The 24533-nt window shown below is 40.9% G+C and overlaps 1 protein-coding gene and 1 long non-coding RNA gene across 4 annotated transcripts in view; one reads left to right on the forward strand and one right to left on the reverse strand.

The window, feature by feature from the left end:
• The first annotated feature begins 31 nt into the window (after positions 1–31).
• Positions 32–24533, forward strand: part of LOC116959534 — a 26591-nt gene continuing 2089 nt past the window's right edge. The window contains exons 1-2 of the long non-coding RNA XR_004405912.2: positions 32–364; positions 2961–3087. This is a non-coding gene — a long non-coding RNA (uncharacterized LOC116959534). The remainder of the gene's footprint in view (positions 365–2960; positions 3088–24533) is intronic.
• Positions 13928–24533, reverse strand: part of BST1 (bone marrow stromal cell antigen 1) — a 19435-nt gene continuing 8829 nt past the window's right edge. The window contains exons 6-10 of one of the 3 annotated variants that reach the window (XM_032984379.2): positions 23315–23407; positions 20988–21074; positions 20414–20473; positions 18192–18257; positions 17174–17258 (exon numbers count right to left, since the gene is read on the reverse strand). In XM_032984379.2, coding sequence (XP_032840270.1) covers position 17258; positions 18192–18257; positions 20414–20473; positions 20988–21074; positions 23315–23407 — 307 coding nt within the window. In that variant the 3' untranslated portion in view covers positions 17174–17257. Of the gene's footprint in view, positions 18258–20413; positions 20474–20987; positions 21075–23314; positions 23408–24533 lie in introns of all 3 variants that reach the window. The other 2 variants (XM_009967053.3, XM_032984377.2) reach the window with 2 other exon arrangements.

Consider the following 24533-nt stretch of genomic DNA (forward strand, 5'->3'; position numbering starts at 1 on the left):
GGCCCCGGCCCCCGCCCAGGCCCCGGCCCCGGCCCCCGCCCAGGCCCCTGCTCCGGCCCCGGCCGCCCGCTGCCGTGCCCCCGGGGCCGGGGGGGCCGGTCGCCACCGGAGCCCAGGGCCAACCGGCCCCTTCCCAGCCGGCTCGGGTCACGGCAGTAGCGGGTTTTAAAACCAGAGTGGCTCTTCGGGGCTCGGGGCGGGAAGAGGACAGCCCCGCTGCTGTTTGCCTTCCGCTCCTCGCGTTCCCCTGGCCTCCCCGAGCTCCACTCTGTCAGCAATAACTCACAGCGGTGAATTTCAGGAATTAGTCGTAAAACTCCCGAAGCCTTTGTTCAAGTAGAGATCCCCTTGCTCCAGCTAATGTGTGAATAAAAGCTGAATTAACTACAGATCCCCTTTCTCTGGCTGATGTGTGAGTAAAAGCTGAATTAACTACACATCCCCTTTCTCTGGCTGATGTGTGAGTAAAAGCTGAATTACAATGACCGTGGTCTGTTTTCTGTAAATGAATTTGTTTTTAAATGATAGGGGTTGAATTCGACTTTACCGAACGGAATTAGGAACTTTGCAGTAGTGATAAAAACACAGTTCATTGGCACACAATGGCATATTTTATTTTTCTCCCTTGCATATAGGCTTGGATTAGTTGCCACATGAATTTCTAAAACCAGTGTGTAAATTGTGGGTGTTTGAGGTTGTGTGAAATCACCTAACGAGGCATTAAGTGTTCTCTGGAAGAGGGAAATGAGTTCCTTGTTGTCCTCTCCAAACAGGGCGATTCAACTTCCTTAGTTAAAAGCCAACATAAAATTAGACTCAAATCTCAAAATCTGACCAAAAGAAGCTATGCAATGTCAGAATAACGTTAACTATAAATTTTTAATAAATTTTTAATAATTGCTTACAAAGCACCTGTCTTTAACAGGTTGACTGTGAGAGGGCATTTGCAACAATTTTTCTGATCCCGTTTTGCAAGAAATGATGCAAAATCTGGGAGGCGTGTCCTCAGAACTGAAGCCTCAATTTTGGAGTGGCGTATCAGGCTGTCAGCCCCGAAGTGGTCAGGCAGTTGGACCAGATGATTGGTTTAGGTCCTTTCCAACTGAAATATTCTATAGCTCTGCCTAACAGTGTCATCTCTACATGAGAGAGGTAACAGCGTTCTCTCTTCGTGACGCTGCTTGTGTACCCTCAGTGGTCCCCGTTGCAGGTTCTGCAAAAAGTGCAGGAAACTCTGTAGGAAACAATTCAGTAAGTATTAGCACATAAAGGAAGTTTTCCCCCGTAATCCTTCCAGTATTCATGCAGGTTCTGCCTTGACAGGCTGAGATGATTGTTCCTTATTTGTTCCTTGTTTTCATCATCCTGTAAATATGAATGCAAGGTATTCACCACTCAACTTTGTGATCTTTTATTATGCACAAGAGAGGTTATTGAATTTGGTTTATTTTTTCCTTAATGTTTGTTTGCATGTGTTTTCAACTTGCTGCTCTTCAGTTTCATTAACTAAGTGCATACCGTGTTGGAAAAACTCAATGAGTTATCCTAAGCAGTTTATGCAGTAAAACTGCAATCTCTGCTTGCTCTGGGTATTGAAGATACCTGTCTTTAGTAAGTTGAAGAGTCACTTTTAGAGTCAAAGAATTCAATAACTAATTAAAAAGTTTAATTAACTTTTTAAAACTTTTTTAAAAAAATAAAAACCAAAAACAAGCAACTTTTTTAAGACACTCTTTTCTTCAGTAACCTGATGTGAGAAGACTTTTTTCTTCACTTCAGATATGGCATTGGCTCACTAAGAATAAATAAATAAGGTGAGTGCAGACTCAGTGGCTCTGCAAGGTGTCCTTGCTGCTGATTTTGTAACAACTTGAACTACATAAGGAATGTCCAAGACAAATGACTGTCAAGCCTCCTTTCAGCAAGCCTTGGCAGCCTGCTCAGGACGGATAAATAGCACAAGCAGAGTTGAGGGGGCAGTGGAAAAGTCAGTAAAAGTACATACTCCCAGTGGTTCAGAAGACAGTAGTTTCTTTCTCAGTCTGAATGTGAGCATGAACTCACTCCTTGCGAATGTTTGGTCCCAAGAGTATTCCCACAAGAGGTGTAAGTAAGATGATAACGGTGCCTTAGCCAGGAAAGGATGAAACAGTATTCCCTGAACTGTCCAGTGGGAGGGGAGCTCAGAGGAGAAAGTGAAATGGGGAAGGACGATGGAAGGTGAAAAGCAGAGTGTTTTACAGGGGTCTTGCATCCCCTTAGGTCTGTGGACTGAGCTGGATTTCACATCTTTCCTGAGCAGTTCTCCAAGCAGAAGACCTTGAACTGACTGACTGTATTCCACAAGAATTCAGTACCCTCCACAGGACCCTAAGGAAATGCAAATGTAGGATTTACCCTGAGATTGCAGGGAAGCTTCACAGATCTGTATGCTTCTTGAACTCATTTGCTAGTAGTTACTTTTGCCTTCTATAAGGAAAATCACAGTTTTTAAAGGCACAGTGTCTCATAAACTGATAGCCAACTTTTGGAGCCCTCTGAGCTACGTGAATTTCCAAGATAGCGAATCTAAATTATTCCTGGTCTTCCCAAGGTGTGTCTACTCTTCTGCCAGCATTTACACTAAATCTTTGGGTGGGCTGATTAGAAAGCTGGTATAAAAATTGAAAAAATCGAAATACTTCAGGCACATAATTGCCAGCCTCTGCTTTGATAGCATGTATTGCAGCAGGGGACTTCTGTAAGAATGGACCTGTATGATGTATAATTTATCAGCATGCACACTTAATGCTACTAGTATTGTAAGAGAAAATCAGATAGCCCCCACAGCTAACTGCAAGTTCTGTGGATGGTATTTTTGAGGCAGCAGGGGATAACAGACCACCCCCCAGCCATTCCCAAGGTCTGCTTGCTCAAAAGTTTAATTTATCCTTTTCTTTTTTACTATCCATCAAATGCAGATAATTCTGGCACCCAAAATATGACTGAGGACGCAAAAAATCCTTCACAGTCAAAATTGCTGGTAAAAAGTGGTATGCAGCAGGTAGGACGGCACCCATCCAAAACAACAGGGACCTGCAAACATAGGTAAGAAAATATATGTTGTGCATCTTTTCAGTGCTTCTAGGAAACTCTGGAAATGTTTCTTCCTCAGTGAGTAAAAAGTTTGTTAGAAATATTTTATGACTGTGTGGTTTGCCTGTGTCCTCGTCCTTCTTCACTGGCCTCTATTTCTTGCACCCATGTGTTGTGTGGCCAGTGCTCTGACAGAAATGGAAACAGTGCCCCTGCCTTTAATGGAAGTTAGCTCAGTTATACTAGCAGTGAATTTGTCTGTATGACAGAAAAAAAAGGCTGCTTCAAACCCTACACAGTTTAGGAGTCGTGAAGACTCATTTTAAGGTAACGTCTAGATTACAACGATACCACAGTATTCATAGTGCCACTTATCACCCCCAGTCTTGTGGACACCTGCAATTACTGGCTGTCACTTCTCAGCAGAACTTACGAATGAGAGAAGTTGAACTGAAAAGAGCAGAAGCTGTTAGAATAATTAAAGAAATTACGGCTTTCCTGGCTTTTGTTATAATAGCAGTGATTCCCGTCTTCTCATCTCTTCCCAGTTTCACAGGGTAAATGCTGTCATAACATTTAGAGAAGGTTTGAGATAAACACTGCAAATAAAATGTTAAATGGGCTGGGATAAGACAACCAGCTAGTACAAAGTGACAGCTGTGAAGAGCTGTACGCCATCCAACCACACACAACAGCTACTGTGAAAAATGCATGTATAACTCTGTGTCTGGGCACCCCATTCAGCTCTCCCGTGTTTCAGCTCCTCTGCTGAACACGAACTTTCCTGGAGAGCTGGTCTCTGGGACAAATGCATGAGTGCTTCCAGGATACGGGACAGTTAATTAACCTGTAAGTAGCTCTGTTTTCATTGTGGCAGCCCCCACCACACCTACACTAGAGCTACAGGCAGATGAAGAGACCGACAGACGGACAACAGTGCCTTAACTCGGAGCCTGCACTGGTGGCCATCTAAAGGAGGTGAAAACATCCCATTTGTGTCCTCTGCAAAGCTATATCCACTGCTGGGAACACGGACCATGTTATGCTCCTGTTTACCAGATGAGCTGTCTGGAGACGGTCTGAGCACCAGCATTCCCTTCCCAGCCCCAAGTCTTTTTTTCTCAGCTGGTTGCCGTTGTCATCTTCAGCGTGGTGGTATTGTTTCTCTTTGTTGTTATATGACACAAATTTCTATTCTGATTTCACCTTCTTCTCTTGTTAGTTTTTTAAGATTACTTCTGATGACAAAATGCTTCTTTATATTTTAGAGTATCAGATATTAGGGAGGGTTAATCTCCTCAGAACAGGACAGTGTGGCTTCCATTCACAGCGATATGTACCCTACCTAGGCAGGAGCCCCCACCAGTGAGATGTAAGTGTATGAGTAAAATAACAGGACCAGCAGTTCTGCAGCACGGTCCACTAGACTTTGGTTGAAATTGGCCAAGAAATTCACAATTTTGGGGAAGGAAAGGGCTGACAGATGTAGGAATGGATAAGCAAACCAAGTGATTGCATAGGTCTCCTTTCATCTGTAAACCAGGCTCAAGATAAATTATCATTCCACTTAAAAGGGTGCAAATGACTGCAACATCAGTGATGCAAAGTGTTGTGTTGTGATAAATAACAGTATACTGACATTGCTAACTGCGGGTGCAGTGTAAAATCTAGCTGATTAACTAGGTAATCGGCTTTCAGACTTTTGTCAGCTAATCTGATACTGCAGTATTTCATCATCTTTATTTTTTAAATGTCTTCAGCATTTTCTCCATTCTTTGAAAGTATAATGCATGCTTTTCTCTTTCTGCCTCATTGCACACAGAAGTATGAAAGCTCATAAGCCTTTTCTGGTTTTCCTGTATGGTTTGTATACAAAGTGCAGGGCTCTGCTGACATACAGCAACAACGCTGCCCTGCATCAAATCACCTGGCAAGTGTAGAGATGGACTTTGCTTCCTCTGAGCAACTAAAGCTGAGGGTTTGGTCTTACAGCTTTGGTTTACTGTCTCCTTCAAATGGTGATTTAGTTTGTACCTGGCCTATGTCTACATAGTTCACTGAAGCAATCAGTAATGTAGATGTAAAACTGGCTGCTGAGTTTAAAGATGCATGTATCTGCATTTTCACCGTTTTGTTTTAGACACTTGCAGCTTTTCAAATCTATAAGATTTCAGTCCTGAACTCTTCTTCTAATTATCCTGAAAAACTGTAGAGAAATTAGTTGTGCAGCAGTCCTCAAAAGTAGAAATGCTCTGTGTGTATGTGTGTGCATGTGCGTTGATTCATTGCGACCAAATTTTGTGTGAGGAGGTGCTCCTCAACTAATTTGTTGGAAAAATCAGTAATGTCATAATTCCTAACTGCCCCTGAGTCCCTAATGGACACTTCTGAACTTGTTAATATACACAAGTTTAAGCACCCAGGACTTTTCAGTCCAAATGGAAGCACCATTAGATCTTAGGCATCCTTACATTTAAGAATTATGGGATAGAAAGTGGTGTGAAACTGCTTTCTCAAGCCCAGATACCTAAATTCCTTATAAAAATGACTTTGCTCTCGGTGGGTGTTCCGAATATGGCCACTTTAATCTTACTTTGTCATAAGTAAGGATATCATGATCAGTGTTACTCTTCCCTAGGAAGGAGGAGAGGTATGCAGAGGGACCATTGCCGTTACCTGCTGCTGTACATGTTATTGCTCGGGTAGGAGACATACCACGTCCCACCACTGTTATCGCTGCATCTAGCTGTGGGTGCACGCTCATTGCTACGTGCTGATGGCATGTTTTGGGGTTAGCACCCCTCAGAGCATGTAGATTTGGAACTGCAAAGTCATCTGGGATGCTTCACAGGTCTGCCTCTGAGTGTTGCAGGCGAGAGCAGGCCCACCTGACCGCAGGGCAACGGGCTCAAGCTGCTGGACCTGGAGTGCAGGAAACTATCCTGTAAAATGGCACCCGCGAGTCATTATTTGCAGTTTTCCCACCACAGGCTGCTGGGGCTTTCCATCTCTTTCATCTGTATCACATGTAAGCAGCCTGTTTTTCCATGTGGAAGTTACTCATTTTGTTCCACGCGTTGCTGAGCGGTTTAGGTAAGGAAATGAGAATGCTAGATCAGCCCATGCTGACAAGCGCGATGCCTGTCTCTTCTCAATAAAGCATTCCGCTCTCTCGAGCGGAATGCACTATTTTTTTCCTGTGTGTTCTCACACAAGAGGAGAGTGTGGGAGGACCAAATGTCACCACTGTGCCTTGTAGTTTTGTTGGTGACCTTTTTATTACCCTACACGCGCTCCTGGCTACATGTGGTGTGGCTGCTTCTCTTCTCCAGGCTTGTGCAGGAAGTTGAGGCTATAAGGAAAGAAAGAAAAATCAATACAGATAAAATCTAACAAATATGATAGTGTTTCTGCTTTTTGTGTAAATAATGTGAAGAAGCATGCATAGAAAAGGATTAACGCTGGGCAGCATCCTGAGGCCAGTGCACCAGTTTTGAACTGTAGAGCCAGAAAGACCCAGGACAGCAGCACATGACAAAGCAACATCTAAAATGAGAAGTCTTAATTTAAGACAAAACCTTCCTGTACTTGCACAGGCTCATGCCAATGATTTCTCCCTCCCCCATCCCTTTTGCCTTCTGTTTCTCAAAAGCAGTATTTGTGCCTTGCTCAAGGTCAGGGTGGAGTATGTCTTAAGGCCACCATCACAAAGCTATTTCATTCCTGTGTGACTCCCTGGATGGTCTGGTCCCTCTGTCTATCACCTGTCAGACCCGCAGTTGAAAATAAGCTTAGATAGGCATGGGATGGTGGACCTCAGGGAGATCCCTCCTCCACACTCCCAGCTGCTCTTGCCATCTTCTGCAGCTCTCTGCTTCAGCCCCACTTCTACAGTTTGTCCACACAGAATCGACCTCCCAGGACAGATCAGTTCAATGCTCTGGTGCTGGGCACCAGCACTGACTGGATTGTCTTTCAGTGACCTGGTGTAGTAGAGGAGTGGCGCTTTGTTGTGTTTTATTGCAGGTGAATTGATCTAGTAGTAGTTTTCTCAAAACCCATGGAGTCAGGGACCCATTTCTAGGTGTTAATCAGCAGGATGGGGAATTTTAGGAATTTTATGATCAGAACAGACAATTAGTCAGAACTTACTGCTTAGTAAATGTTGAAAAATGGCCTTGTGAAGGAAAACAGGTACAGAAATGTAGATGCACTCAGTTTGGTGTGACAGAGACATTTATGACTGAATGACTGGCTTTTCCAGAGACCTGATAGGTGTGACCCCAGGGGACACTGAACATCAAAGGAGCCCAAGAAAGCAAGTTGATTCGAGGACAAATGTCCTCAAAGCACAAGAGTGGTCTATCCTGACCGGCAGGAAGTGGAAGCTGTGGCAGGAGACCAGCTTGGCCAAATCAGAAACTCCTGACCGAACTTAAATGTTGGAAAAAAGTGTAAGGGGAAGGTAGAAGCAGGGATGGACTATCTGGGCGGAATGTAGAAGCATTGCCGGGACTGTTGTGTGATAATGCTCATCTGCATGCCTCCAAAGGAGCTCAGAGAGACAGTGGCAGGATGGGGAAACTAAATAATACCCTGCCTGGCCTCTCCCAGGTCCATCACAAGGGCCATATGCCCATCAAAGGCCCATCTGCACATGCCCAGAGGAGCACAGGGACACAAAGGCAGGCGAGAACCCAAATTAAGGACTCCTGAGGAACAATCACCTTGTCCAGGTCACTTCAGGGCTGTCCCAGCAGAGCCTTAGCCCCAACATCCAGATGTGACACCCATCAACGTGAGCAATGGGAGCAGCTCTCTGAATCACCTTTTGGACTAAGGGGCTTGCTGTATAGGGGTGGGATATATTGTGGGATGCAGGGGAAAAGCAGTTCATGATTGCACAGGATTTATTACAGGATGCTTAGGAGTGGAATCAAAGGTGGGACAAGAGAGGGGTTTAGGTAATTTGGGATGAGCAAGAGTGATAAAATAGTGTGGTAGGGGAATAAAAAGGGCAACTGCATATAAATATTGCAGTCACTTTGCACTGCTAGTCTGTTTGCTTGGCTGGCCATGCCCTGTGCCTGTCTGGGGCAGTCTGTCCTGTCTTCTTCAGCTCCTTTCCAGCTCTTCCCTGGGTGATGGCTCACCATCGTGTGTGTGCAATGGGTGTATGTGGGGGTGTGAGTGCAGCAATGGGTCAGACCACAGGTGGGAGGGCCTGTGAGCCCCTGGTGCCAGTGGCTGGTTAGTGTGGGTGTGTGAGTGACTCTGTGAGTGCTAGTGGAGATCAAGCTGGATGAGCTGGTGAGCAGGTGACTTGACTTGGGAGCAAGTGGGTGAGTGGGTCTCTTAAGGGCCAGCTCTGGCTGTGAGAGCATCTGAGTGTCTCTAAAGTCAAGCACAGGGGGTTGGGATCAGCTATGGGACCCGGGGAGCCCTGGCCAGCTCTGTGTGTGACAGACATTCAGGGAAGGAATTAAGAAAGCCAAACCAGAGCCAAAGTTAAGACTGGTGAGGTGTGGAAGGGCACGAAAAATAGCTTCCACAGGCACATCCACAGCAAGACAAACACCAATGAAAAGATGGAGCCATTGCTCAATGGGGTAGGTGACCTAGTCTCAAAGGACACTGGAAAAGCAGAGGTGACTCAAAGCCTTGACTTGTTCTTCACTGGCAAAGTCTGTTCTCAGGCCTCCTAGGGTCTTTGTTTCTACAGGGCCTAGGCAGGAGTTTTGGGGAGAAAATTCCTGCCCATAGTAGAGAAGGGCTGAGTTACGGACCATTTAAGCACACTTGCTGAATACAAGTCCCTGTGTCCAGATGAGATGCATCTGAGAGTAGTTAAGTACAAGCTGGCATATATCACTGCAAAGCTTCTCTTGTCTTTGAGAGGTCCCTTCCAAACTATATGGTTCTCTGAAGCTACAATTTTGTGTTAATGATTTGCAGAATGCAGACTGATCTGCATGCTTCCTAATGGATAATGAGTGGAACTAAATAACTTTATCAGGCAGGTCTCCAAAGATACTGGGATTTATGGAACTGAAAACACATGAATCTAGCTAATATTTCCTTGAAGACAATAGCTGAAATAAGTTATGTTTAAGAGTAAATATCCATGTAGCTTAAGGTTGCATGTGTGCATAAGGTAACGTGCTGTGAAATATTATTTGTGCTGCCTAAATTAGAATTTTAAATGTCCTTGATAAAATGTGTTAGTCATCAGGTTTTAAAATAAATGCACCCAGTATGATTGACTGCTGAAATTCTATGGACAGCTAAAGATGTTATAAAAATAAAGCTGTCTTTCCAGTTATGCATTAGCATTATGAAATAAAAAGGGGGACAGTACTATGTATGGCAGGCCCTTCCAGAAAGAAAATATCTAGTAATTGCCATTCTTGGAAAACTCACAGTGTCATTCAACAATGTAGATTGGAAGGGACCTCTGCAGGTTATCTGGTCCCACCGATTGCTCAAATCATGGCTAACTTCAAGGTTAGATTAGGTTGCTCAAGGCGTTCTCCAGTGGAGTTTTGAAAAACCTCCATGGATGAAGAATCCAGAACCTCTCTGGGCAGCCACTGTCACGATTTATTTATTTTTTTAAAAAATATTTAATCAGAATTTCACTTGCTGCATGTTTTGACCATTGCCCCTAGTCTTTTCAATGTGCATCCCTGAAAAAGAGTATGGCTCCATCTTTTCTACAATGCCCTCTAGAGAGCAGAAGAAACTACCCTTTCTGGATAACTTTCTGGATCTTCTTTTGGAATATTTGTTGCTACAGCATACAGAAGTGTCTCACGGAGATTCGGGATGTTCAGGCTTTTACAACAGGGTTTCTGACACCCATTCACCAGTAATTTAAAAAAGATTTTAATAAATGCTTCCTCTTAGATTAGTATTTTTGTAAGAAATAGATGAGATTAAGGAAATCCGTGGTAAAGAGTTACAGCATGGCTGTGTCAGGATCAATTCCTCTTCTTTTTCTTCAAATGTTTTCCATTAGGGATTTGGTAAAGCAGAAGCAGTTGTGGATTCTTCAGTTCCTGTGAGACCTTGAGTCCCAGAATACAATCTCTGTTTCACCCTATTTTGTCCTTCCAAATGTCCTTACTTTCAAATGGGAGATCACAACTGGAGAAATAAAGGAAGCAAAGTGTCTTTTCCTCTCATCAAACATTGTGCTTTAGCATGGAGGAGAAATCTTTTATCAGTAAGTGCTGAAATTTTCTTATCAGTAAATTAGCTTTCCAAACCTTTCTGATTGTCTGGGTAGGTAAGGTTTGTTTGTCTTTGTATGGATAATTATTCCCGTTTCCCTATTTTCCTGTAAAGTTCTTTAAGTAGTGATTCAGGGATGTTTTGAAAGGCTATTTTCGTTGTATAGGCGTTAATTTTTCTAAAAATCTTTCTGATCAGGAAACTCCTACCAAGCACTTCATAGAAAACTAGATCCAATCTTTTACATGCTATTGCTTCACTGCAGGTTATGGAGATAACGTAAGGGATGAGAGCTTTTCAGGACCCATGACAGAGCTTAAGAACCCTAAATTAGTGGCCTGCTTTTTCCATTAGTGTTTTGCTCTGCTGAAATGGCGCTGGAACAACTAGATTTTAAGCAGTTTGTTTCTAGGACGTGATTTATGGACAGTCAGATTATTTCAGTAGGATCAAGTATCCGGTGAGATACACCAACAAGAATATAGATGTACCCTGATCTTTCTCAGACGCTGTGACATCTGTCCTTTAGCTCAGATGTTTCAAAATGTACCACAGTTTTGACTGCCTTACAAATTAACAGCAGTGTGCATTTAAAGCTCATGTCCAGGGAGGAGGTGTTTGGGAACAGCTATTCCTTAATCATTCTCTGCACAGACGTGCAGTCTAGTTCCTTTCCCCTTGCCTGTCTGAATAGCACTTGCTTCTCCGCTTGTTGCTGTGCGAGCTCGCCTGCGGCCAGCTGGAGCCATGACAGCACTGACTGGGCTGTTCAGCATGAGACCGAGTAACAGACACTAATAACTGATTTTTTTCTTTGTTTGTTGCAAACAAAGATCCCAAAGGGTCCAAAACATTCTCCCTCTTCGGACCAAGCTTCTTCCTCCCATTTCTGTGCTTGTTTCCCTTGCTGGCTCTCAAGTGTCAGGCCATCTGCCCCTTCCCCTTCGCTTGGAGAGCCTGGCGCTGCTTGTACAGGTGCTTCCTGAAGAATGTCCTGCTCCCACTAGTGCTGCTTTTTGCATTTTGCTGTTCCCAGTTTCTTGCTCAGCCAAAGTGGTGAGTTTGTGGCAAAACGAGGTCATAGCTGGGGTTTGTGCATTAGTTTTCTCCCAGAGCAAGGCAGTGTGCCCAGAGATCCCTGACATACAGACACGCTGCTGGTGGGGAAGGAGGAGGAGTGGGGGACACAAGCTGTGGAGTAGCTCCAGAACAGTTTTGGGAAGCAGGTTGTTTTATTCTTCTGTATCACCTTCACCTTTTTTTGATATGCCTACGTAGACATTTCAGGAAATGAAGCAAATGAAAGTTTCAGGAAATTAAATTAAAAAACTCACACATTCAAGGGTATAGTGTTTAAAGCACCGATTCACAGGGTGGAGGGACCCACATTTGATGAATCGTCCATTCAACATGAATCAGTCTATGAAGATAATATTTTATTTTTTTAACTCAGGACACGTTTTATTTATATAAAATGGAACAGCTGCAATAGAAGAGTTTGCAATGAAGTGAGAGCTATACCAAAACTATAACCTAGCAGTGAGGGATCTTACTGTGGTTTCTGATTCAGTTGCTGCACATTTTTGTGCAAAACAGTTTCAAGGTTTAGTTTTAGTGCAGAGGTAAAGCACATGCAGTAACCTCACTGACTTCCATGGAATTGAGTGCTTGTTTTCTGGTGTGTACCTATTATTATGCTGCTCACAGAGTCTGAAGGGAAATACCCAGCAGGCTCCCATCCCTCTGAAGCAGCCAAGGAAACAAAGTTGATACGGAAATATGCTCTGCAAGCACAGGAGCGTGTAATTTGCAAAAATTATCCTAAAATAACTGTAGGGGGTAGATCTGCCACTTGGAAAGGATCCATGTGATTGTTCAAAGGTCAGAAAACAAGAGACTTGAAAAACAAGATCTTTTCTGCTTGACAGATATGTAAAATATGCTTTTGTATACACACATACAAATATTTGTCCAGGATTTAATGCTGTGGCTTCCAAGTTTATTGGTTATTCTTACTGTTCTTAACTTCTTTTTGCATGATATATGACATACACTTTGCTTGTCATCACTCCTTTTTCATATTATTCCAGCAGCTCTCTAATGCTAATAGGCAGTGGTGACAGAAAATTTTTGGAGTTTTGTGGAAAAACCAATGCTGGATTTTCTAGCATTTTATATTAAAACAAAAGGAAAAGTAAGAATGAAGCATGACACAGGCCAGCATGTCCTACAGCTGGGATTTGAGATTGCAAGATTTTGATTAAATATTTGTTTCTGCTCATTTGCTTCTTCGCTTGCTGCTCTTCGAAATGGCACAGTGTGACCTAGGAACTTTTCCACACCTGTACCCTGATATCATGTAGAATACCTGTCATTTTCTTAGCACTGCTCTCTTGACTTTACCTGTTGCAAATGCGGAAAAAAAAGAATCCTCCTGGAGTTCGGTGATCCAGTGTTTGCCAAATTCTTGACATCATCCTAGTTTATGCCTGCAGTACTTGACAGTCCTTGTTAATTATTTATCCAAGCAATTATTAGCACCTGATACCAGACTGTATCATGTATAATCACTGAGATGCCCAGGCAAACACAGTTATGAGATTAAAAAATGCTATTTGTTTCTTAATTATTGTAACTAACGGTATAACTTGAGTCACTCTAGAGAGACAGTTCTGGATCATCCCCTCTGCCCACACTTTGGGAGTTTACCACACATACTGCTTACACAGTGCAGAGGTATTCCTAGTCAAATGCTCACAAGTCAAGGACTAGTTACTTTACTTCAGTGCCTATTACTTAAAGGCAATGTGTATTATTAAATATAATTTCCTCCTTCATTTTCCTTCTGTAAAGCGTCCAACATCATAATTTTCCACTCACGCACCCTGATAAAAATACGAAGTAACTCTTCTGAACTGAGATCAGGTTCACCTTTGCTGTGAGTGGCAGGAAAGAGGGAAGAAGATGGGCAAAGAGGGGCTGCCCAGGCAGGGTGGATACCCTGGCACGGTGTGAGGGTACGTATGGGCCGTGCTCCCAGGCTCCAGGTTCCTGCGCCCCTCTCCCTGCCAGCCTGCACTTGAACTCTGCTACTGTAGTAAGGGAATGGGGGTCTCCTCTGAGCTTGCCTTTGTAATTCTCGGGGAACTGTAGGAAATCAAATGTCTCCACATTATAAATAAAATCTGGCAGATTGTATTCTTCACTTCTTAAATAAAATGGTGAGTAAATTTAGACTTGACAGAAGCTGGAATTAGGAAAAACCTGAAAATCGGAAAAACGTGTGTAAAGGGCTTGACCCACCCTAACATTTCCCTAAGTTAAGATGGGGTGCCTCCTCATACTGAGCTATTTTAAACCAAATTTACTGGCTCTGCTAAAATCACTTTATGCTCTCTGTTGGTGAAGCAGAATACATCAGAGTCATTTATAGCTAACCCAATTGAAAACTATCAAAAAAGCTCGCTTTCTTTGAACAATAAGTATTACACAACTTCTTGAGGTTTCAGTTCAAGTTTCACTACATTTGAGATTGCTGATTGGAAACATGGTCATGCCAGCTGAGTATCACATCGAGGCCAATATGACAAAAATAAACACCAGCAGTATAAAAAGGGCAGAGAGGTGAACAAGTTGTCCTTGCTTTATTCTCATCACTTCTTACTCCAGAGCACTTGAGAGTTTGCATTTAAAAACAGATAGAACAGGTATAAGCAGTTGTATATGTATTTGCAGCACATACATGCTGAAAAAATTAATTATTCTGAATTGGAGTTTGACTTTTGCCAGATTCAGTGACTGGAATACATGCAGCGGTAAAATCAAAATAGTAGGTTAGCAGAAGAGGAGATTATATTTATTTTTATATTAAAATGAAGAGGGTGACATGACTGAGTTCCTAAGTGGTCCACAAAAGAGGCAAAGACAGGAAATACTACCTTAGGATCAGTGGCTTCCACAGGTCTGTCTGCAGAAATGCAGAGCATCTTGTACATGATGCTTTCATTTGCCATGAATAGTTGGATATTAACAGATCTACAGAGGATTGTGGCATCCAGTTGGATTCAAAATTAAGTGATATAGATAATATTTTCATATGAAACATTTTGTCCCTTCAGTTCAGGTCTGGAGACAGCTGGTTTTGCAGTACTGCTAGTACAAGTATAAATGATTGAAACATTCTGAATTCACATTTGAAGCACCCTGCTGAACATTACCAGGCTTTCAGGAGTTTACATAGAAGAGCAGATGCCTTTTAGACATTATGATTTCTCCAAGTTTGGCACAGCTGTTACATGAGACGTTGCCAATTAGAGCATTTACTGAGTGTTCAAGACAGGGCACAGGCATACCTACCCAATTCTCACCACGTAAGTGTAAAATATATGTGTAAATAGCACTGTTCACACACTTTGTAGATGTAGAAATAAAAAAGAGAGATATATGGGATTCTTTTGCTCTCAAGTTCTTGTTCACATCTCTCCCTCCCTCCAGGAGTAACAAATGACCTTATGGTTTCTCCCTTTGCTGATGCTTCTGTCCCTCTGCTTCCAAGATGCCAGTCACACTGTTCTTTTGCATAGATTATAACCATTATATTAAATTGAGAACAACTGATCAACACTCAGCTTGAAATTTGCTGCCTTTAAGATCCCAGGAAGTCTATGTAGCTAAAATTTTGCCCATTTTGTTTGTTTGTTTTCCCAGCTATATTAGTTGGTTAGCTAACAATCTTTACAGATCTTCCCAAGCTTTTCCAACAAGTTTGAGACACTTTATTCAAAAGACACTGGAAAAAAAAATTGGTATCTTTGCTACTGAGTTGAAGTAATGGGAGAAGAGGCAATAACATTAGAAATAAGAAAACACTGCAAGAGGTTTCTGAGTGTGTTCTTGATACAAGGTTATGCAGTAAATAACCTCAAATTATTTGAATGGTATCTATCCTACTTTGCATTTTGCCCTTTTTTTAAAAAAAAACCATACTTATTGAGCACTTCCTACAGTGTCTTTGGTATTATATGTAATGGACTGCACTGCTGGAGTGGATTGTATCCAGAAGCTGGGAAGCTTTCACAGGCTGGAAAGCAGAAGTTGGCCAGCTGGGGTGCTTGGCTTGTGGATGGAAGTTGCCTAAGAGGCACATGGCTTGTTAAGAGTATGAAGTTATTCTCTGAATCCTGCACACACTCTAATCAACAGGTCAATGGGTAGGACAACATTAGACCAAACGGTGGCTTAGACACCTATCTGTGAGCCTCATATGCACTATCTGTACAGCCTGAAGTCCAAAATGTTTCATGATGTGATCTGCTGTGGACAAATAGAAGACTGATCAAAACTGCTTGGGTTTAGTTATCTGAGATGTGTCTGTGTTGCAAACAGATACCTCTCTTTTTATTCTGGCAGCTGCTGTTAAGGACAGCATCAAACAAGAAATAAAAATGAGGAGGATGTTGAAGGAACTAATCAAAGGACTAATGTTTCAGCATAGGTAGGGAACAATTTTGAGGTGTAATACCGCCCAGATTTTCTGTAACTTCTGATTTCAGTACTCTTGCAAGTGTCTGAAATAGACACTAAAGTCCTTCAAGCTGGAGCCTGAACCCAGGTGTGACAGAGGCAAACACAACTAAGAGTGTAATATACAGGTATTTCCATTAAAACCAAATTAAAGATTATTACAGGAATGGAAGCCAGACAAATAAGCAACAACAACATATTTTAGCTATTTTGTCTTTCAAACAAACAACATGATATAGTTGTACCAGGGACTGAATGGATGTAAATCTACTACGGAGTCCTGAATCGGATACACTGAGATATCAGGAACATCCTGTCCCAATTCCTGACAACAATTAGCTAATACAAACACAAATAAATAATACAGAAACTAACAGAGAATGTGCAACAAAATTCTACTTAAAGTTATTTTCTAGAAGAACAGCTATTTTTTTCCAGAGATTTATGTGTCATCTTGGTAGCTGGATGTCTTGGTGCTTCAGAGGAGCATCTGTTTGGAACATTCACAGAAGTAACTCAAGAGACCTTCAAGATGGCATCTCCTCTCTCCTCAATATATTCTGAAGCATGCTAACCGAGTTCATTGCAAGCAGGCAGATGTCTGACTTGGCAGGTTCTCATCTGAATTTGATATGCCATAAATCACATCATGGTGGAAAACTGTGGAACTTTCAAGACCTGGTATTCCTGACTGCTGGCTATCCAGGCACCAGGAAATAGCAGCTGAGGGACAGCTGTGTGGATGATGAAGCAATCATTATTATGTGGTAAGATACTGTATGTAAGTATGTAAGCCAGGATCTCGCTGTACAGTAGTTTCAGGTAAGTTTGGCCCAAGTACTGGACCACTTATGAAAATGAGTTTCATTTTTCCCATCTCACCTACTGTATCTTGTACCAACTGAGCAATTTAAGCTCTCTCCCATCTTTATTTGTATTTCCCCTTCCCAAAATAAGATAATCAGACACATAGTTTCCAAGGCCAAATGCTAGGACTGTTTTACAAACAAGTAAGCTGTGTGGGAGATGTATGACACACATCGTTTTGCTTTTGTTTCTGAAATATGTGAACATGAATTATTATTCTCAGTTTAATTCTGGAGGGCAAGGATAAGTGGATATAGCAGTAGATTTCTTCTATTCAAGAAAAGGAAATGAAGAGTGAGGCTTTCTGGCAGCAATAGAATAATTTTTGATACTAAAAGCAGCTGGTATCTAGATAGAAGCACGGTGGAGTTGCAGTTAGAAATTAGTTGAAGCCAGAATTATAGCCAGCTAAGGCAAACAGAGGATATGGATTCAGTTGATTATCTTAGTAGACTAAAGCAAATCTGAACAAAAAGCCTGCAAAAGAAACAAACATGAGCTTGTTCCAGCTGCCTCCTCTGTCTGAAGATACAGGTCCTCTTTGTGCTGCTGGTGCAGATCTGAAGAAAAGAAAACAAACAGGATGTTCACAGCACAGAGCTGAGTTAGGATTCTTTTAAATATCGGGGGTTTGTTGCCAAGGGTGAAGTTTGCAGCCCAAGTGCTAAGCTAGAAGTTTCTTTATAAGAGCTTGCCACCAGACTCCCTTTGGCTGTCATGATTTTATAAACAGGGTGTCTGTGCAAAACCCTGGGAACGCTCCTTTCTACCTTAATACCTGAGCCTCCTTGTCTCTCTACATCCATTTTCTGGCTCTGGCCTTATGCTTGAGATAGTATAGAGCTCTTCTAGACAGCACTGGTCCTAGAGGTCTGTAATTTTTACAGCACTTGATACAACAGTATCCAGATCCATTTCCAAGTCTCCCTGACATTGCAATAATGCAAGTAATAAATGCCACTGCTAATAGGTTGCATCTGGCTTCCTTTCTGTTTCGTTTGTGAGCCATGTATGCCATCTAGTGGGTATTTTTTTACTTAAAAGTTTTCTTCAAACATCAGGGTGTCAGCTTAATACGCCAAAGTCCAAATTTTGACTCAGCAGGGACACAGTTCATCTGGAGAGGAGTTATGGGCACTTTCACTACGCAAGAAGCCCCGAGTACATGACAGCACCTTCTAGGTCTGTCTACCCAGACACACCCCTCTCCTTTGGTACGCCAGTGTAACAGCAGTTGCCATGACAAAAAAAGTCACTTGAACAACTCTGATATTTTTGGGCTTGGGACATTATTTTCTGGAGGCTGAGAAGGCAACTATCAGTCTAGTAACAGCAAATTGCCATTGTGAAAGGGGATGCAACAGAGCCTGCATGCATAGTCTCACTATTTATAATGGAAGTATGAACACTGAATGTACACGGAGCATACACACTCTGCAAACGAAACCTTTTCTGAACAGATACATGCTCTTAATAGTGATACCACTACTGACCAAACTGTTCCCATGTCAGTTAATGGACCATCAGAGAGCAGGGATCCATCCACAGAGAAAACAGATCTAGAAGATAATCATCAAATAATTTATGTACATCGGCTTACGGCTCTTTCTGAAAGGGCAGATAATTTAAATGGAGATGTTCTTTACTGCAGAGAAGTAGGTGATTTGGGGAAGAGTGTAAGTATTCATTGGCTTGAAGTATTTTAGCCACTTAAATTTCAGGGAGAGGCAATGATAGCATTCAGATTGGGAAGCTCTGTCTTGATTAGGGATAGCATAGATTTGAAGTGAATCCAGGCTATTACATGGCCATGCACACAGGAGGGAATAGAAGGCTTAGGAAGGAAAGAAGCAAGGAAACTTTTCCTAAGGACGATGATAACAGCTGAGTTGGTTAGTAGTTACCTCAGGAGAGTATGAGACTGGTGCTGAGAATACACTAGTGATTGTGATAATTTAAGTGCCAATATGGATGGAAAGGAAGGAGTGGCTGCTCCTCTGCTTACATTCTGCAAGCACTATGTGGTAATACTGGAGAACTAGTATGGTCATCCCTTAGGTAAACAAAAAATACATTAATGGTTTCCAGAAGCTTTTTAATCATATTTCCTCAGCTGAGAAATGCACCCACATTACAAAACTTTGAGAGAAATGGTTCAAAACCTGGGAGAAAATTCTTCTGTTAAAAGTTGACAATATTATAATTTTTAAAGTCCTGTAAAATGCTTTTTCTTCCAGTTTGATAATAATGTCACCACATTCAGAACTGTGATTTTGCATGAGAGAACTGTATTTTCCTTTGACACATGAACAAAAGCCTTACCATTCACTGTCAGAACAAGGAAACCCTATTTTAATACACCATGCAAGTGGTATCAAGTAACAAACAATTGCCTTAACAGGCTGGGAGCTGGTTCTGTGATCTGCTACCTAGAAGGAGTCTGGAGGTATCAGTGATATCTAAAATGCCACTGTTTTCATCACACAGTTGTAGGTTAGTGATGGGATATAATTTGGATGCAAGAATAAATGTTGCATGACAAGATGAGAAAAAGCTTTCAGTGACCAGCAAGAACAGAGAATGCTCACTTTCTCTGTACGGATATATTAAAAACTGAACATATGCTACAGAAAGTGATATACACCTTTTCTGCACTGCATGAAGCACTGCTGCCACACAACCACAGGCAGGGAAGCAGGAGTCCGCACCTCTCTGCTGGCATAACCAGGGACAGCAAATCAGGTTTCTCACAGCAGAAGTTATCATTGCAGTATTAAATAGGTAGTAACATACAAAAGAGTTGCAGGTGCTTGAATTAGGGCAGAAAGGACAGTAGGAGATAGGATGTGGCCAAATGTATGGATTATGCATAAAAATAATATAACTAGAGAACAACTTTTATGCATCTATGTATCCTGCAACTTTCCAAACTGTGAGGAAGTTTTCATATTCAGATGTTCAAGTACCTTATGTGTACCTGTACATGCCACAGAATATAGATTAAGAAATTTAGCCACAATTGAAAACAGACATCTTTACTGTAAATTCACTGAAATACATCATAAATTAATTTAATCCTCTTTATATAATAATAAAGAAAAATATGGATGGGAAGGGAAACTATTAAAACCTAGTTTGGGAGTAATGCTTGCTAATTAAGAAACTTGTATTTTGGATGTAATATGCATTCTCTGCAGATAACCCACTGACCCAAGGTAAATACATTAAAATATAGAAATTGATTTTGCACACAAAATGGAAGATTAAAAAAACACTTCCTCAAAATTTGGAACTAAAAGTTCCAGTAGCTGGCGAAATGTCCCATAGATCTGCTGCCATTTGACATACAAATTCATTATTCAGGGAAGAATATTAATGAAAGCAAATTCAAATTTGTAATAGATTTTGCATCAGAACACTGATACTTACAATCTTCAATCATACTATAGTGATGTACAGTGTGATTGTGTGATCAATGAGGACTAATAACTAATTTTGAATAGCAGGTGCTCACAGACAGTTGTGCACAATTTGTAGATCGAAACTTAGAAACTGCTTACTCAATACATAGTAAGTAATAAATTCAAGAATACTCTATATTGCATATGGGTGTTATATAATAGATGATAGAAGTAGAATCTCTTGAACTGTTGACTTCTGCATTATTTATTTGGTTGTAATGACACTGAGGATGGATTGAACTTCCTTTACTTACGATGAAAGCGTACACTTAGAATCATCAGGATAATCCAGGCAAAGTAAGAGCATTACAGACCTGTGAAGATATAATTTTATTTAGCATCTTTCAGGCAGAAGACTGACAGAAACAAATGAAAAAATGAAAAAAACTCAACCATGTTATCATGTCTAAAGCTTGCCTTCAATTATGTTTATCTTACAATCTTCTATGAATAACTAGAACTGTGAATAGTACTGTGAATAACTAGAAATTCTGCAGACATTCAATAGCATTTTTAACTGTTGTTTAGATTTTCAATCCAAATAAAGATTTTATAGTGAAGTGGAATACATGAGGCCATCTTCTGTGTCTGTCACTGGGTAAGTACGATGTTCCACTTAATTATAGTTATACAATACAGTGTAGTCTTTTGCTAATTCATGGCTGAAAAATGGTAAGTCTGAAAAATGTGACATCACCCCTCCAACATACCACTCTCTTACTGAAAACACAACATTAATGGCACTTAAGTATTGGAAAGTAAGAAACCATTTAAAATAGATGAGATGCTTCTGCAAATATTCCATATTCATGATGGATTTTCACTTACTTGTAATTGTCGGTGCAGGTGACATCATAACCAAGGGTTTTCAGCCTGTTTTCTAATACCTTTACAGTATGAGTTCCACAGGAATCTCTGTGAGAAAGGATTTTAATATTATTGCAAGTCTTTTATTATCTAATTTCCCTTCACTGAACTTGATGGAATTAGTATAGTAAATTGCCATTACTTTGCCTCTTCTCTATTCCTTAACACCTACAGAAAACTGGTGTACATTGCTATTTACAATGCTTCATTTTCTTACAGTTGTTTAACACTTTATACTCAGTTTGCAGAGACCGGAAGATTGACTTCAGCCAGAGTAGCACTTGCGGATTCTATTAACCAATATTCCCACCTTTAATATTTCACTAGACAATCAGAAAAAGAGCTAAATAATTTTATAAAATAATGAATGTTTCATTTGTAATATTCTTTGGCAGCTATTTAGGTGGTGCTAAAGTTGATGCTTGTTGTCTTTACAGAATAAGTTGGCTGTAATAAATTAGAATGATTCTTGTTAGAAGCCTGTCCTCTCTCTTGAATACAGAACAACAGAAAAACACAAGGAGAGAGAAGAAAACAGAAACAATCCTAAACACAGCTTTTGTGTCTAGCACTTATTTTTAAATTTGTGGTCCAACTAGCAAAAGAAAGTTTAGCATAGTGCAAAACCTACTGAGACCTCTAAAACTTGCATCAACATGAAGTATTAAGTCCAGTGCTACTTACCCATTGGTTACTAAATATTCATGACTAAAGAAATCATATAGGGACCAAAAAAATTATTAAAAAATTAATAATAATACACAAATATTCTCATGCATCCATTAACTGAAAGATAAATTAACATTCAGTGCTTGTCTTAGATTTTCTTTGTAATAAGGGCAACTTGTGCAAAAGTGAGTTGTTTGTGTTTTTCTCCAAAAGGGTATGATTCTTTGATTTAAAGAGAAAGGCTGAGAAACACTAATCTGAACTATGCTTCATAGACTCCACAGCACTACGGTAAAATCACAGAATGGTTTTGGTTGGAATGGACATTAAAGATCATCCAGTTCCAACCCCCCTGCCATGGGCAGGGACACCTTCCCCCAGCCCAGGGTGCTCCCAGCCCCGTCCAGCCTGGCCTTGAACCCTTCCAGGGAGGGGGCAGCCACAGCTGCTCTCGGCACCCTGTGCCAGTGCCTCACCACCCCCACAGTGAAGAACTTCTTTCTTATATCTTACTTAAATTTGCCCTCTTTCAGTTTAAAAATATGTGGTCTGTGTTGGCCATGCCAAAAGTGAATGAAAGGGAAGCAAAAGGAGATAGGAAAGAGAGGAGATGAGATGTGAAGGGGAAATGACACAAAATGAACGGCTGCAACTAAAAAGCATTGGGTAGCAGGAACAGAAGCCTCACACTCCTAAGAATGCAGATGACACCAGACATTCAGCCACCAGTGGTGGATATGGTGACATCTGGGTCCATTTCTCTGGCCCTCTTCAGCCAGGGCAGTTTTAACAGCAATGAAGTGTCACCATGTTGAATTAAACTGCAGGAACCCTGCAGATGGTTGGGGTAAAATAGACCTCTGTTCCCCTACTCCCAATTCATCTATGTACATTTGTAGGGACTTCCACAAAAGCTATAATGAATAGACTATTTAACTCTTCCTGTAATTAATCCCAAACCAGGCCTAATTTCTGGCCTAATTACTTAATTTATGTAACTTCACAGTCCATTTTCCATTATGTTCCTGTTGAAGGTTGTCACTTTGGCTATTTACCAACAGGCTATTCTGTTTGGACTGATCTGTTTTGGTTTGTTTGTTTGTTTGTTTGCTGTTTTAAAAATTAAGTGAACAGCAAAATTAGATCTTTTTAGAGCCTACATTTTATTATTGGACTGATTTTTAGTATGGAGAGAAAACAAGCCCCCTGGTGGTATTTCTCTGCTTCTACTTATTTTCAAACAGTTAAGATAGGTGAAAATTAAAAGAATGTATATGGTAAGGTGAAAGAAATATTTCATGTCAGCATTTAATCTGAAATTCAGATTGACTCTTCCTAGTAGAACTGAACATGCCATATCTTCACTCAAGGTCTCAAATCCACACACATATCTAATGGAGAGGACTCCAGACCTAATATTAGAATTTATTTATGTTTTGTCTAATTCTGGTATTTCTGTACTCTTTGGGAATGGAAGGGTGTGCCTTCTGTGTTAGTGAAAGCATCTAAATTTTTTTAGTTTAATTGCTATGCAAATTTAATCAAACAGAAAGCCAAGGTGAAATTCTAAAGACAGGTCCAAAAAGGAGAAATTTAATTTTTTGGAAGACATAACTTACCTATCTGGTCCTTTAATATCATCCACAACCCAAATGACAATTTGTGAGACTTTGTCTTTCTGGAGATTAGGTATTTCATAATCTGCAAAAAAACTGATTCAAGAAACAAATTTTTAGAACTATAAAGAACACGAATGATAAAAAATCTGTTTTCCCTTTGCAATAATGAAGGCTCTGATCCTGCTGGATATGGGCTTGCTCAATTTTATGTTTATATCCTCTGATTACAATCAGACTCAACACAGAGTAGAAAAAATATGATTCACATTCTGAATGTACTCAAAGGTCAAAGGCATTTAATCAGTAGTTTTGTTTTCATATTCATCACCTTAGAGGGGCTCAACTGAAAAAAAGTTACAACTTAGAGGTGAACCAGGATGAACTGAACTTTAAAAAATGCAAAAACAAAACAAAAAGCATTTGATACTTAGTAAAAAAAGAAAAAGGTCATTCTTGTAGTTATTGCTTTTAGACACAATACAATTTTGCTTTAAATAAAAAAATAACAGCCACAAGACAAATATATTTTTAGGTACAAAATCAAAACAACAGTAACATGAAGTATTTCTCTAGGATATATAAGACCATAAAAGAGAAACTTCTAGATATGTCCATCCCTAGCCTCAGGAATCTTCCACTTTATTGTTTTGTGTAAGGGGATTTACTTTCATAGGGATTTAAATAACAATTAAAACAAGATAACAAAATGGCAACTAAATCATAGAATTATAGAATCATAGAATGGGTTGGGTTGGAAGGGACCTTAAAGATCATTTCGTTCCCACCCCCCTGCCATGGGCAGGGCCCCCTTCCCCCAGCCCAGGGTGCTCCCAGCCCCGTCCAACCTGGCCTTGAACCCTTCCAGGGAGGGGGCAGCCACAGCTGCTCTGGGAAACATGTTCCAGTACCTCAACACCCTCACGGTGAAGAATTTCTTCCTAATATCTAGTGTAAAGATGCCAAATCCAAGGGATCATTTTAATGTCTGTAAACTGATTTTTTTTGGTGAGAAGCAGGCATTTCAAAGCCACAGATTTCTATCCCCTCCAGCAAGATGTAGTGATGATTTCCAACCTTTTAATTGCCCCTTCTTTTTTTTTTTTTTTATTTCCTCAGAAACTTGTAAGGGCTGTGTCCTCACTGAATGCTTGGTCCAAGCCTGAGCCTAGGCACGTGCTCTAATTTGCCTACCATGGCTCTTAAATGTCTACATCTGGGC

This window comes from Tyto alba, unplaced genomic scaffold (genome assembly GCF_018691265.1).
Source record: "Tyto alba isolate M040663 unplaced genomic scaffold, T.alba_DEE_v4.0 Super-Scaffold_6, whole genome shotgun sequence".
In the NCBI taxonomy this organism is placed as follows: Eukaryota; Metazoa; Chordata; class Aves; order Strigiformes; family Tytonidae; genus Tyto; species Tyto alba.